Source organism: Kogia breviceps, chromosome 1 (genome assembly GCF_026419965.1).
Source record: "Kogia breviceps isolate mKogBre1 chromosome 1, mKogBre1 haplotype 1, whole genome shotgun sequence".
Lineage (NCBI taxonomy): Eukaryota > Metazoa > Chordata > Mammalia > Artiodactyla > Physeteridae > Kogia > Kogia breviceps.
The window spans coordinates 87,151,863-87,166,991 of record NC_081310.1 but is presented as its reverse complement, the minus strand read 5'-3'; the positions used below and the strand labels follow the sequence as shown (position 1 = coordinate 87,166,991).

Below are 15,129 nucleotides of genomic sequence, written 5' to 3'. Positions count from 1 at the left end.
GGGCCGGGGGCCACCATCGAGGCGGGGGCCGCGCGAGGGCCGGAGCGGAGCGGCGCCGCCACCGCCGCACGCGCAAACTTGGGCTCGCGCTTTCCGGCCCGGCGCGGAGCCCGGGGCGCCCGGAGCCCCGCCATGTCGCGATCCAACCGGCAGAAGGAGTACAAATGCGGGGACCTGGTGTTCGCCAAGATGAAGGGCTATCCACACTGGCCGGCCCGGGTGAGCAGGGCGGCCCGCTGCCCCCTATCCACCTCCAGACTTGGGTTGCATAACACCCGGGAGGGCAAGAGCGCTCCGCGCAGGGGGTGGGGGGGTGGGGGGCGTCTGAGTCCCCGAATCTTTCCCGAGCGACTCAAGCCCACCCGCCTGTTATATAATGGTGGAGGCGGGGTGGTGGGGGTGGTGGTGGCGGCAGCGGCGAACACCTGGCCACACGGCGTCCGCGCGTGGTGGCGTGTGCGCGGCGTGGGGATCTGAGGGCGCCGGTCACTTCCCGGCCCCCGGCTCCGCGTGCTCAGTTCCGCCCCCAGCCCCCATACTCCCAGCGGTTTCGGGCGCGCTGCCTGGGTTTGGGCCAGCAGTGTAACTCCTCCCACTCACCCCCCCAGGCGCCACCGCTACCCCCTTCAGGGACCCCCTTAGAGACCCCCAGTTTCTTCACTGATTATTACCCCCAGTTCAGACTCTCCTCTTCCTAGATTAGATGGTTAAGAAGGATCTCAGCCCTGAAAGGCTAGATGGAGGCGGAGTTTGCTTCTAGAAAACTTTGGTTTGGGGCATCCATAAGAGGTCTGAAGTTGGGAGGGTCGAGGAATCGTTGGGAGGCGGCAGAAGAGGGGATCCGTCTAGCTTGGAAATAACTGGCTAGTACCCTTCAATCCTCAGCCCCACAAAAATATTTCTCCGTATGCTGCCGACTCAGATTGGGGGCTGAGGGTGGCAGAGCCCTTGTTGGGATTGGGAAGTCCAGTCCAGACTGCCCTGCCTCTTAGTGGAGGCGGGGGGAACCCGAGTTGCTTTTCCTCCCCATTTCTGAGCTTCTCCCGCCAGAACGGCCCAGTCTGCCATGTGGTTGATTCAGCCCGCCAATGTGAGGCGCCCACTCTCCCCACCCCCCAGCACCTGGCCAGGTGGGAGGGTGGGGCCCAAATGCCCAGCCTGGCGCATTCATCATGTTTCCCCTAAGAACTGAGACAGGTAAAGTAAGGAGTAAGGGAGGTTGCCAGAGGGTGCTGGAGGAGGTTGGGGGTGTCACAGGGGACAGTGTCTCTGGCACCTTATTTCAACGTTGGTATAGAGAGAGGCCTTTGGTATCGGCCCTAGAGTATAGGACTCCTGTAGAGTGTAATCCAAGGGCAGAGAGGAGTAGAGGGAGAGAGTCTTCTGGGCAAGGGGGCCAAGTGCAGAACTGCCTTATGGCTGTGGGTTGCTTTTTTCCACATGAGTCTGTGTCTTCATCTGGGCCAGACTCTGCTCTGAGCTTGGGAAGTTGCCCCAGGCTTCCTTGGATCCTGTTCAGAGTGTCCAGACCAACTTTGGGGCCACTCCGAGAAAGTCCAGGAGACCCTTCCTCACTCAGTACCCTCTCCTGAGGAATATACCTAATCCCATATGCTTTGAGCTCCTTGTTCCCTGAAACTTCTAGATGTCTGGCCTCTGGAATGGGAGTGAAGTACAGAGTGAAGCAGGGCTCTCCCAGCCTCCAGGGCCTCCTAGGGGACTTGGGTTTGGGGGGTGGGGGGCAGTGTGAGGAAGCAGCCACAGACAGCCTTGTGTGTGCATGTATGTGTGTGGTGTGTGAACACTCATGTACTTTACCCTGCACCTTTGATCCATCTGGCTTCTTGGTCCAGATGCCAAGGTCCTGGTGGGCAGGGCAAGAACTGAACACAGGTCTCTACTGCTCCTACCTCCTGGGGGTGGGACAAAGTCCAGAGACTGGGGAGGGGGCTCAACTGGAATAGGGGTTGTAGGGAACCCCTTCAGGCTGCAGGGAAGAAAGGGGGGCCCATGCAGACCCACATTGGCCCCTGTGAAGAAGACCTTCAGGTTTCTGGTAGCCTTTGGAGTGAGGGCAGCACCTGGGACTGGGGATGCTGTCCATTTCCTCTGTTCACCCTAGGCCTCCAGGACAGAAGGGTGGGACAGGGAGGCAGTCTCTTGCTTTGTTGAGGCCTGGGCCCTTTAGATAAAGTTCGGGTTGGGGGAGGGAGATCAGACTGGATCCCAAAGAGATAGGACCCCACCCTTTGCCTGTGCTCTGGGTCTTGATTCTGAAAATTGGAGGGAGTGGTACCCCCAAGGTTGTTACCTTCCAAATACATTCTCCTTGAGCACCAAAAGAGCAGACAAATCTGAGTCTCCTCACCATCCTTGGGTGCTGTCTCAGTCTTTTGAGTGGCAGAGCCTGAAGGGGGGCCTGGCTCCTCCTGAGATGGAGGAGGAGTAGGGGGCCTTGCTGACTGCTCCATCTAATAAGCAACCAGAGTGCTCAGTCATGGTGAAGGCCACTGTGTGGGCTTTACTTCCTCAGCCCCTGCTTCTGGGGAGGATGGCTGACTCTGGGTGAGACTGGAACAGCCCAGTGCTTGGAGAGTTCAGCCAGGGGGACCACGTGGTAGGCAAGACCTGCCTGGAAGGATGGTGTGACTCCATCTTAACCTTCTCCTTTCCTCTTCCTCCTGCCTGACTTCCTGGGGGATCTCCAAGCACTTAACAGTTAACCTCCAAGACTCAGGGATTTTCCCCCTTAGGTTCCTTCCTCCTTTATCCACTTCCTGTTTCATGGTCCCAGAAAACCTGAGCAGCCAGAGGGCCTCGCCCATCTGTCCTCACTCTGCCCTTCCCCCACATCCAGGCACCACCTTCTCTTTTCTGCCTCTTGGGCTTGCCACACTTTCCTGGCCCCAACTGTCTCCTGCCCCAGATGTTACGGTTCATGGGTCAGGTTGGGCCGGGGCCTTGGTTGTGGTGGTCAGAACCCTGGCTGGCAGTCAGGGTGGGCTTAGCCTTCTCTGCTGCCTTTCTATATGCTGAGCCTGGATTTGGTGTGAGGCTGCGGGAGAGGTGTTCAGTCCTCTCCTCACCTGGGTACTTCAGGCCTTAGAAGGTGTCCTGGGCTCTGGGGGGATGGGACTTCTTGTGCTCAGGCCTGTGTGATGGAATGAGGCACATGCAGAGGGCAGAGGGCGGGGCGTGGGGGTGGGAGTAGATGAGCCCCAGCCGGCAGGGGGTGAAGTGTAACTTGCCAGGATTCCTGGAATGGCTGAGAAGTAGCAGAGCCCCCTCCCCTGTTGGCCAGTGGAGGAGGTGCAGTGGGGTACCCAGCACTCATCTGGCCCCACCCTGACCCACTTAGCTTTGACTCACTTGTTCTGAGTCACAACCTGGATATAAAGGCACCGCCTGGGAGACACATGTCTGTATTGGGAGTACAGGCCTCCCCTGAGACCTCATATCCTCTACTTTGTCGACAAAGAACCTCCCTTGACTTCCAAATGCAGAAAGACATTTCCTTTGTGGCTTGAAGGATGAAGGGTCCACTAGAGAAGGAATGTCTCCCCTTTTGGGGGTGAGGGGTTGGGAATTCCATTAAGTGAAAAGAGCACGCCTCTCCAGGCCCTTCCCCCATGGGTGCCTACACTGGAGGTGAGGTGGGATGGGGGTGGCTTTATGCTTTGAGGGTAGATGCCCATCTGCCCAGGCCCCTGGCCTCCCTCTTTCCTCTTGGCCTACCCTTTATCTGGCTAGAAGTCAGCAGGGCGGGTATATCTGGTGTGTCCCGTTCTGTCTATTTTTAATTCCCATCCATTCTTTGGTTTCTCCCCCGCCCCTGAGGCTGGGCAGCTGGTGGCCTCCTGAATCCCCTGTCACAGCGTTCAGCTACCTCTCTTTGAGTTTGCTTCCCACGGGAAAGAGACTGATGGGCAGAGTGCAGCTTTGCCTGGTCCGAGCTCCTTGAGAGGACCTCATGTCTCCTGTTTCTGACCCCTTCACTCACCACCACCCCTTTCCTGAGCCTCAGTTTCTCCCTTTTCATCACATGTTTCCTACAAGCCTGTTAACATCCTGGCTCAAGTGTGGCACTGAAAATGCAGAGCCCAAAGTAGTTCCCAGCTGGGACCGTTAGATATTCCCCACCCCCTGCCCTCTTTCCTGGTGCACAAAGGTCCACCAAGAAGAGGCCTAGGAAAGAGCTTTTGCTGTTATTGTCCTATGCCTGTCTCCTGAGATCTCTAAGCCTTGGAGCCCCTCATTTTATTTTTTGCTTCCCCCTCTGAGAGGAGGGTGGGGAGCTAGCAACAGGACCCAGGTGTCCTGGCAGAGGACTGGCTCCTCCTTTGCCCACACCCCAGCTCTGGCTTCCTGAGAAGGGCCCCCAGCCCTCAGCCCTAGCTGTGGTTTCAGGCACAGCCAGGGACCCAGGTGCCAGACTCCAGGCTTGGGGGTGGGGTGTGTGTTAGTGTCCCCTCCTCCCCAATCTGGAGAGAGGGCCTGGGGGGGAGGGGCAGTCACATTCCTGGTTGCTGAGTGGCCCTGGGGGCGGGGTTGGGTTGTCATGGCGATGGGGATTGAGCTGGGGTGGGGGACAGCGTGCCTTTCCACCCCCAGCTCTCACACCCCAGTGTCTCCCGGTTGTGGGGAGGGCCCAGTTTGTGCTGGGCCTTCCTGGGGGAGGAGGGGCTGGACCTCTGTCCCCAGAGGCCACAGGGCAAGGGGGGAGGTGCTCAGGAGCTTGAAGACTCCATGTCTGGAGCAAGATGTCCCTCAGATTCTTGCTCAGGTTCTACCCCATCTCCTGGGTGTGTCTCAGCTTATTTCCATCCACCTAGCCTCCCTGTTTCCCCAGGCCCCCAGTCAGGCACTCTGTCCTAGTCTCTGTATGTTTAATCACTGCCTTGGCCTGTCTGTCTCTTTCCTATCTGCACCCCGGGCCCCAGCCAACATGGCCACCTGGCCTCTGTCCGGTGGGAAAGCCCGGCCGCTAGGGCAGCTGCAAGTGTTGCTGGGAGTTGTAGTCCTCTTCCCCCGTCCCCTGTCCCCAACCCCCCCCCCCCCCCCCCGCCCCCAGCTCAGCTTGACCTGGGCTTCCAGGGCCTGATCTGGGAAAGGCTATGTGGGCCGCTGCCTCTCACCATTTCCCTGACTTCAGACCTCTGCATCTTCTCCACCACAGCATCCCTTATGCCCCCAGGACATTTGAGGCAGAGGATCAAGTTAGGAGCTCTAGTTCTGAAATCTGGCCCTCACTAACTTGTCCTGTCATCTTAGGCAAATCACTTTTCTTTTCTGGGCCTCAGTTTCCTTGTCTGTAAAATGAGAGTCTGACTACATCGCATGACTTTCAGAGAGTTCCCCAGAAGTCTTTTGGAGCTGCTACTGATGGGGATATTGAATAGGCAGCTCCTTGGCCTCACCTCTCCACTTCAGTCAGAGCAGGCTGCTTTTGTCTGTTTCATAGAGTCATTCAGCATATCTTCACTGTGCACCCACTGGGTGCTAGGCACTGTGCTGGACTTACAAACAGACCTCTCTCTGTTCTCGGGGCAGGTATAGTCCACGTAGACATTAATCAAATGGTAACATGAAGAACTGTGAAACTGGAATTGTGAAAAGCACTGTGCAGGAGAGGTGCTGCGAGTTTTATCTGGGAAGCTGACCAGGTTGGGAGAGATGGGGAAGCTTTCTGGAGGAAGTGATGATGGGGCTGAGGTTGGAAGGCTGATCAGGAGTTAGTATAGGAGACTGAAAGGTCAGTGTGGCTGGAGCAGAGAGCAGAAGAGCAGTGTACTGGGGAGAGGAGGATGATAGCAAGCACATATGCGGGACGTACTACATTATGGTCATTTAATCCTTAAAACGCTATGGCTTAAGTACTATGACCATCTTCATTTTACAGTTGAGAAAATTGAGGTTCTGTCAGTTGCCCAAGCTCATACAAATACTGTTGGCAGCATTGGAATTCAGACCTTGACATTACAGAGTATGGTGAACAGGTGGGCCCTAGAGTCCTGAAAAGCCACCGAAAGGTTTCTAGCAAGGGGAATGAAATGCTCAGACCCGCACTTGGAAAGGCCCCCTCTGGCTGCAGTGTGGAGAATGGGTTGTAGTGGGGCAAGAATGGAGACTGAGAGAAGAGAGGGAGGCTGTGGTTTGAGTCCAGGCAAGAGGGGACAGTGGTTGGACCAGGGTGATGGCAAAGACGTGGAGCTTTATGGACAGGATCTGTTTATGGATGCTGTTTGGTTTGTGAAAGAGAGGCCGGGATTCTGCTGGGCTTTTATGCCTGACTTCTTTTGAACAAAGTCAGACTGCTAAAAACGGTTCAGAAACCCCTTTGGTGAACTCCTGGGTCCTTCTCAGTCTGATTTTTCACAGATGTGCCTTAGAGATCAGCCCCTTAACCCCTACCCTCCGGCCCCAAATTCATGACCTCAAGACTCCAGCTCACGCTCACTTCACTCATCTTGCTCTCAGATTGACGAGATGCCTGAGGCTGCCGTGAAATCAACAGCCAACAAATATCAAGTCTTTTTTTTCGGGACCCACGAGACGTGAGTGAGGGGGCAGAGGTGGGGAGGGCCACGGGGGGACCACTTTGGGGAAAGAGCAGTGGTGACGGCACGCCTCCCCTATCGGGCTGCGCAGCTCAGATGCAGTGAGGGACTCGAGAGCACAGTCTCCCATCTCTCACCAGGGCATTCCTGGGCCCCAAAGACCTCTTCCCTTACGAGGAGTCCAAGGAGAAGTTTGGCAAGCCCAACAAACGGAAAGGGTTCAGCGAGGGGCTGTGGGAGATCGAGAACAACCCTACCGTCAAGGCTTCTGGCTACCAGGTGAGCTGCCATCCGCCCCAGAGACCTCCTGGAAAGCGGGTGTGGCCATAGGTGCCGGGAGCCCCTGGACCCACATGTGATGCTTCAGGAACGGGGGGCTCAGACACCAACACCAGGGCTTTCAGAGTAGGAGCTCATGGGGTGGGGGGTTGGGGGAGGCTTCCTGCAGAGGGGAAGGGGTTCCGGGTGTGTGATATAGCTGTGGTCAGGGGCCACCTGTTAGACAGCGCCTGGGGGGGCAGGAACAGGATGGAGGCGGTAAGTGGGGACAGGCCTTTGGCAGGCCCAGTGTGAGTATAGGATGTGGCCTTAACTCTTTCCACAAAGGCTTCCAGGAGGAGGTGCTCGTGAGCCGGGCAGGATGAGGCGGGAGGGTGGGGGGCGGGGGTTGGCGGGGAAAGGGTCCCAGCTCCCTCTGGGAGAAGTTGACCCGAGGTTTTGCCTCCTGCTCCAGCCCTCCCCCCTCCTGCACAGAGCCCTGCCTGCCCGGCCAGTGGGTTTACCCCGGGGCTAATCCGACAGAGGTGGGTCTCAAATCACTTGTGAGACTGGGCACCTGGGTGGGGGCGGGGGAGAGGTGGGAGAAGGAAGGAGTGAGTGGCCGAGGGAGGGGTCTGGGGAGGGGCCCAGCGTGGCAGTCGCTGGTGCCACTCAGCCTTTGCTGTCTCCGCCGCAGTCCTCCCAGAAAAAGAGCTGTGTGGAAGAGCCCGAGCCCGAAGCCACCGAGGGTGATGGCGATAAGAAGGGGAATGCTGAAGGTAGCAGTGATGAGGAAGGGAAGCTGGTCATTGATGAGCCGACCAAGGAGAAGAATGAGAAGGGGGCGCTGAAGAGGAGAGCGGGAGACCTGCTGGAGGTAACTGCCCCCCTACCTCGGGCCCCGGAGCAAGGCTCCTAGTCTGAGGAGGGAAGTTAACGACTTTTTCAGGGAGTGCCCGTCTGAGAGACAGACTCAGCCCCTAGTCTTGGGGAGTCCCTTGCTGAGAAGATGGGACACAGCAGACATCTCAGCTAGCAGAGGGCTGGAGGACTGTGGGTCTGCCTAAGAAGGAGAGCCTCTGAGGAAAGGAGGGGGAGGCTGGTGTCCTCCCTCTCTAGCCTCAGCCCACCTCATCTCTGCTAACCCTGCCCAGGACTCCCCCAAACGTCCCAAGGAGACAGAAGACCCCGAAGGGGAGGAGAAGGAAGGGGCCACCTTGGAGGGTGAGAGGCCCGTTCCAGTGGAGGCAGAGAAGAACAGCACCCCCTCTGAGCCAGGCTCTGGCCGGGGGCCTCCTCAGGAGGAAGAAGAGGAGGAAGAAGAGGAAGAGGCTGCCAAGGAAGATGCTGAGGCCCCGGGCATCAGAGATCATGAGAGGTGAGTGAGCCCCCTGCCCCTTGGCAGCTGGGCTGGGAGGGCCCAGCCACCTGCTGAGAGGAGGAGGAGGAGGAGGAGGAGGGCCTGTAGCAGTCAGCCTCTAGGGAGGCAGGGTGGGCTCTCCCAGGAGACCGGCACTGGCTGGGGCCCGGCCAGGCCAAGGCCACACCATTAACCCTTCTCCCCTCCAACCCTCCCCCGCAGCCTGTAGCCACCAATGTTTCAAGAGGAGCCCCCGCCCCGTTCCTGCTGCTGTCTGGGTGCTACTGGGGAAACTGGCCATGGCCTGCAAACTGGGAACCCCTTCCCCACCCCAACCCACTTTCCTCTTCCACTCACTGTCCCCCTTCTGAGCTCAGACCCTGGAGATTGACCCGGATGGGGCAGGCCACCTGGCCCTCACCTCCATGTCCCCACACCCCTGTGACCTGAGTCAGGTCCATGTCTTCTGCTCTGTGGGATGAGATGAGGCCACTGTGTCCCTCCCTGCCTGGAGCTGTTTCCCAGTGTATTTGTTAGGGCCTGGACCGGCTATTTCCATCTTCTGACACCCCTCTCGCCCTTCCCCGGGCATTCTAGACCTCTGAGTTGGTTGGGATCAGGGCTGTGAGTGGAAGGGATGGAGAATAAGTAGCACAGTGGGCTTCTGTGGCCTGGGAGGGGCAATCTTCAAATTGGGGTGGGGGAGTGGGCAAGAGGATGGCATCCTGTGCCTTCCTCCTACACCTGTTCTCCCAGCTACCTGGATTCAGGGAAAGTGGGACAGCTTGTGGGAGAGGGGCTCCCTTCTATAAATCCTTGATGGTTGACAATGCCCATTCTCTTACGCCAACCCTAGGTGTTATGGGAGTACAGTTTATCATCAAAAGATTTGGGGTCTTCCAAGTTCTTTGGGTCAAGGACCTGAGATCTGAAGGGTTGACTTCACCCAGCTCGGATGGGAGTGTTGAGGAGTATCCATCCACCTTTAGACCTCAGGCCAGAGATGGGATGCCCTGGGGAGACCCTTAGCTGCCCTTTTCCCTCTCCTCACAGTGCTCAAGGCCAGCCTACAGTCACATACGTCACCCAGACATAAAGGAAAAGACACATTTTTTAGGAAATGTTTTTAATAAAAGAAAATTACAAAAAAAAAAATTTTAAAGACCCCCCCCATCCCTTTGTGTGCCCCCCACTCTGCTCCTTTCTTCCCCACTGTTGCCCCCATTTCTGAGGTGCACTTGGAGGCTCCCCTTCTGTTTGGGGCTTGATGACTTTTCTTGTTGTAGTAGGGGCTTTGGTGTTCCTTCTGGTGTCATTTTCCATCGACATACCCTCACCTGGTCCCCTCAGTGTTGTCACCAGATCCAATTTGTAACCCACTGAGAGGCCAGAGGGAAATAAGCACCCTCTCCCAACCTCTTTCTAGTGGTCTATTTGGCTCTTCCGTCTCTTGTCTCTTTCACCCTTGCCCCCCTCCCTTGGGCTCTGATGAAAAATTGCTGACTGTAGCTTTGGAAGATTAGCTCTGAGAACCGTAGATGATTTCAGTTCTAGGAAAATAAAACCCATTGATTACTACATTGGATTTTGACTGATTCTTTGGGGGTGTACTGGTTAACTGATGGTGCAGGGGAACAGGAAAGGGAATGCAAATGATTTCCAAATCCACTTTTCAGATTGAGGTAAGGTGTGCCAGCCTTCTCCATTCTCAGTCTGTTGGAGATATCTAAAATTCTACATGATTCTACATGAGGGTAAAGTCACAGAATACTGTGCCCAGTATTCTAGTGCCCAGCCACTGTTTAACAGTTTCCCCCATAAGCACCTGGGAAAGTTTTTTTTTTAAGTTTGCACAAGTAGGGTGTGGGACTTCCCTGGTGGTCCAATGGGAAAGACTCCCCGCTCCCAATGCAGGGGACCTGGGTTCGATCCCTGGTCAGGGAACTAGATCCTGCATGCATGCCACAACTAAGAACTCTGCATGCCACAACGAAGATCCCATGTGCTGCAACTGAGACACGGTGCAGCCGAAATAAATAAATAAATATTTTTAAAAAGAAGTAGGTTGTGAGAGGTGACAATATCAGCCACAGCTCACGATGGCCAGGGAAGTTAGTTAGGGTGTTGGGGCTGGTTGTAGAAACAACTTTGACACTCAAGGGCAAAGCCAGGGATGCCCGCTACTGATAACGTGATGAGGGTCGGGGAGGTTGATAGCATGGAATCCTCCCAGTACTCCTGAATTAAGTGGAATGGCTGGATTAGATCCTCTCTGAGGTTTCTTTCAGTCTGACATTTTGTGACTAGATCATCGACTGGCATTGGAAGGGCCCACGTTTCATCCCTTAGTTTAGAAAGCCTATGACACTTTCTTCATCTGCCTTGGCTCCCTCCAGCAGAGGGCGGGCGGGGAGAGTATTGACTGTAGCCTCACTAGAAAGGGAGGCCCTCTACTTTGAAGAAGCCGCAATCACCTAGAAAATGGAGCCGTCGTCTCTAGTAACTACAATTCCCAGCGGCCTCCACGCAGAGGACGTGCAGGAATGTGCCAGGCGCGATAGCATATTCCGCTTTGACTTCAACTCCCGACGTGCTTCACGGTGCTCTTAGGCTTCCTTGATTTCCTACAAAGCCAAATTTCCTGTTTCTCGCTTGCTTTGCAGCAGCGGACTACAATTCCCAGCATGCAGAGAGGCTAGATTATCGTTGCGCGTCCATTGTACCATTAGACTACTTTTCCCAGAAAGCCGGGGGACGCGGTGGGGCGGGGCTTAGGTCCCACGCGCAGAAGGGACTGGCGGAGGCTTCGGGGCTCAGCGGGAAGCGGAGGTGAGAAGAGCGTGGCCCGGAGGTTTGGGCAGCTCTGGGCTGGTCCGGGAGCGGGAGCGGGAAGAGCTTTCCTTTACCCTGGCATGGCTCAGTCGCTTCGTCCGGGGTCTTCCTGCTTCGGAAGCTCGGAGCGGGTGGTTGCTGAAGACTGCTGGGGGATGGACATCACCCATACCTAAGATGGGGCCGGCGGGTCCTTTGGAGCCTGGGTCTGAGGGAGCAGACGCTCTACCTCACTACCTAGCACGGCGCCCCAGGGCGCGCCATGAAAGCCCCACTGCGGAAGGGCACCAGCGTCTCCAGGGTTTGGAGGGAAAAAAGGAAAACATCCAGGGGGCTGGCTTCTGGGATCTCCTCCCAGAGCTTCAGATCTTGAATAGCTGAGGTTAAGGGATGTCTTGCAGTAATCACGCAGGAGTCTCAAGCTTGTCTTTTTTTTTGGCCGCACTGCGCGGCCTGCGGAATCTTAGTTCCCCCACCAGGATTGGAACCCGTACCCCCTACAGTCCTTCAGTGGAAGCGCAGAGTCTTAACCACTGGACCGCCAAAGAATTCTGCTTCTATCAAGTCATATGAACTAGGGCAAGTCACCAGCTTTCAGGGCCTTGGTTTCCTCGTCTCCTGTCAACCTCCCGCGGAGAGCAGTGTGAAGATCAAATGCTGGGAATAGGGCTTCCCTGGTGGCGCAGTGGTTGAGAATCCGCCTGCCGATGCAGGAAACACGGGTTCGTGCCCTGGTCCGGGAAGATCCCACATGCCGCGGAGCAACTAAGCCCGTGAGCCATGGCCGCTAGGCCTGTGCGTCCGGAGCCTGTGCTCCGCAACGGGAGAGGCCACAACAGTGAGAGGCCCGCATACCGAAAAAAAAAAAAAAAAAAAAAAATGCTGGGAATAGTGAAGTTCCCAGCATTAGACCGGTCACATAGGAGTGCTCCCTAAGCATTTTTTGATTCTGAATGGGAACATCAAAGCCGTTAACATTCATCCAGCATTAATTAAAATAATATTAGTTTTTTTCCATATTGAGAAGTATAGAGAAGAAAAGTGACCTGATATCTTACTGTTCAGATAAACCAGTTGATGTATTATTTTAAAGGTACGTGGTTAGAAAGTGCAAATGTTATGGAAAGGAACAAGATGGAAAGTAATAGCCCTCCCAAACTTCCTCATCTCCAAAACAAGTACTTTATTTGTTCCCTGCTGCCATCTTGTAAATATTTATGTCTGTGATAGAATATATTTTTTTAAATTTACCCAAAAAAGGATAATACTATCCACATGATTCTGTATCTTGCTTTGTTAAAATGTTAAAGATAACTCGAATGACAGAAACAACCCTGTAAAGTTTTATGGATGATGAAACTGAAGCTCAGAAGTCAAGTTGCCTAGGGTCACAGAATAAGATGATGGTGGAGCGGGGACTAGAACCCAGGTCGTCTGATTCCCAGTCCAGAGCTTTTAATGTCATTAGAGTGCACTTTAATTGTACTTTGAAGTTAGGCTTTATTCTTAGCTATGAAACAAGGTTAATGGTACCTCCTTCATCAGTTATCCTTGGGCTTAAATGAGATGATACAGGAAAGGACTTAGCATGGCAACTGAAAGGTAGCAAGTGCTTAGCAAACTGAAGCACTTATTATTTTTGCCCTCAGTTGTCTCATCGCCCCCATTGGTTTAGTCCATTATCCAAAATTGGGAGGCTTAGAGTACATACTTAGTTTGGAAATGTAGGACCCTATAATCCTAGAGTCTGGCTCTGGGTCCTTTTCCTTTAGAAAAGAAACTATCTTAGGGAGAAGTGGTTATTTCCTGATTGAGATTAGGAATTGGACATTTTGTAGGGACATTTTAATCCCAGGGTTTTTTTTGTTTGTTTTGTTTTTTTTGCGGGACGCGGACCTCTCACTGCTGTGGCCTCTCCCATTGCGGAGCACAGGCTCTGGACGCGCAGGCTCAGCGGCCATGGCTCACGGGCCCATCCACTCTGCAGCACGTGGGATTCTCCCGGACCGGGGCACGAACCCGTGTCCCCTGCATCGGCAGGCGGACCCTCAACCACTGCGCCACCAGGGAAGCCCTGAATCCGTTTTTATCTCTGCCACCTGTTTGATTGTTTTACGTTATAACCGCCTGCTTTTTGGCTTTACGCCAGTGTTTTGTCCATTATTTGTTTTCTTTCCATCTTGCCGTTGGTGCGTTTATTAAATAACTTTTTATTGAGTACCTACTACATGCCAAGCCCTACTGGGATCTGCTGGATTCAAGGGTGATCTAGATAACGTGGTCCCTGGCCTCAATGAATTTTTGGACTTCGAAGTCAGATATATGTGGCTTTGAATGCTGATTCTCCCACATAGTAGCCTTATGACCATTGACAAGTCACTTCTCTGAGTCTCTATCGTCATCTGTAAAACGAAGGTAATATCTTGTGCGGATTCAGTAAGATCAGTCCATTGAGCCATGAAGTAAGTAATTAAGAAAATGTTGCTTCTCTTGTTTCTTTGCCCCCTTCTTTCTGTCCTACCCCAGAGCTGACTAGGAAGATTTCTGGGTCTTTCACTGGCCAGGGGATTTCTCACAGCCTCCAGCCATGCGGCTTTCTGCTCTGCTGTCCTTGGCATCCAAGGTCACTCTGCCTCCCAATTACCGCTATGGGATGAGCCGCCCAGGCTCCTTGTCAGACAAGAAGAAGAACCCTCCAGGGACTAGGCGGCGCCAGGTGGCTGTGGAACCTATCTCTGATGAAGACTGGCATCTGTTCTGTGGGGACAGGGTGAGAACCTCAGATGGGGTAGGGTGGCAGGGTGCACCTGGGCAAGGATCTCCCTCCCTGACGGTCATCTCTTCCCACAGGTAGAGATCCTAGAAGGCAAGGACACTGGGAAGCAAGGCAAAGTGGTTCAAGTTATCCGGCAGCGAAACTGGGTGGTCGTGGAGGGGCTGAATACGGTAAGTGAAGAGTGAGGATAGCGATGCTCAGGAAGCCTGTGCCATCTGTCCCTGTTCATTAAGAGCAGCACAGGGAGGCCAGAGACTGGCTGAAGGGATGGTGAGACAACTGAACCTTCTACTTTTCAACTTGAGCTGAATGCTCTGAGTTGTGGTAGACAAGCCACCTTCTCACCTCCTGGGTTCTGATAGCCCCCTCCTCTTTTGGACAGCATTACCGCTATGTTGGCAAGACCGTGGATTACCGGGGAACCATGATCCCCAGCGAAGCACCCTTGCTCCACAACCAGGTCAAACTTGTGGATCCTGTGGACAGGCAAGCACATGGGGCTCTGGTCAGAGGGTTTCTTGCCCTTTGAGTCCACACAGCTGTTGACCATATTTATCCAAAGGCAGTGGTGGGTTGGATGTGCTGGAAATTGAGAGGGGCCATCTCATGGACATGACCCCCCATAGGAAACCCCAGTGCAGGGGTAGCAGAGAAACAAGATGGTGACCTTAGTGTTTTTAGTCATTGACTTTCGGGTTGGAACATAGGAGGGAGATGTAACTCCTGGGCTGGCCTCACTTCTATCCCCTAGGAAACCCACTGAGGTGGAGTGGAGATTCACTGAGGCAGGAGAGCGGGTACGAGTCTCCACAAGATCAGGAAGAATTATCCCTAGACCTGAATTTCCTAGAGCTGATGGCATCGTCCCTGAAACATGGATTGGTGAGGCTGGGTGTGGCGGCAAGAAGGGGAGGGTGGGAGGAGTGGGAGTAAGGGATGTTAAGAAGCCCTCCCACCCATCTTTTCTCTGGCTCAATAGATGGCCCCAAAGACACATCAGTGGAAGATGCTCTAGAAAAAACCTATGTGCCTGGTCTAAAGACACTGGAGGAGGAGGTGATGGAGGCGATGGGGATCCAGGAGACTCGGAGACATAAGAAAGTCTATTGGTATTGAGTCTGGGGAGAGCTGCTTCTCCCCTCCTTGTCTTAACCTTGAAGGTTGGGGCCACCTCTTCTTCAGACTCTAATAAAGAGCCTTGGGTCCTCTGTGTGCAGCTGCTGTCTTTTGGTAGACTGGCACCCCTAACCCCTGTTTCAAGGAGTGAGGGAGGGAGCATCTGCCCTGATGTTATGACAGAACCTGGAGAGAAGTTAGCCAGCCTTAAGGTGGTCCTCCCAAAGGGC

At 54.5% G+C, this 15,129-nt stretch overlaps 2 protein-coding genes across 3 annotated transcripts; both read left to right on the top strand.

Annotated features, from left to right (window-relative positions):
* HDGF (heparin binding growth factor) lies at positions 1-9,753 on the top strand. The gene is made up of 6 exons (XM_059051722.2): positions 1-219; positions 6,478-6,554; positions 6,698-6,836; positions 7,513-7,692; positions 7,970-8,193; positions 8,398-9,753. Exons 1-6 carry the CDS (start codon positions 133-135, stop codon positions 8,402-8,404), a joined length of 714 nt encoding a protein of 237 aa, XP_058907705.1. The 5' UTR covers positions 1-132; the 3' UTR covers positions 8,405-9,753.
* Positions 9,754-10,914: 1,161 nt separating this feature from the next.
* On the top strand, positions 10,915-14,993 carry MRPL24 (mitochondrial ribosomal protein L24). Of its 2 annotated transcripts, XM_067038579.1 has the most exons (7): positions 10,933-11,004; positions 12,941-13,422; positions 13,534-13,777; positions 13,858-13,953; positions 14,166-14,269; positions 14,535-14,665; positions 14,763-14,993. In XM_067038579.1, the coding sequence occupies exons 3-7, from the start codon at positions 13,595-13,597 to the stop codon at positions 14,897-14,899; spliced, it is 651 nt and encodes a 216-aa protein (XP_066894680.1). In that variant the 5' UTR covers positions 10,933-11,004; positions 12,941-13,422; positions 13,534-13,594; the 3' UTR covers positions 14,900-14,993. The 2 variants fall into 2 exon arrangements, with proteins under 2 accessions (XP_058907716.1, XP_066894680.1); XM_059051733.2 differs by lacking the exon at positions 12,941-13,422 and having other exon boundaries at positions 10,915-11,004.
* The last annotated feature ends 136 nt before the right edge of the window (positions 14,994-15,129 follow it).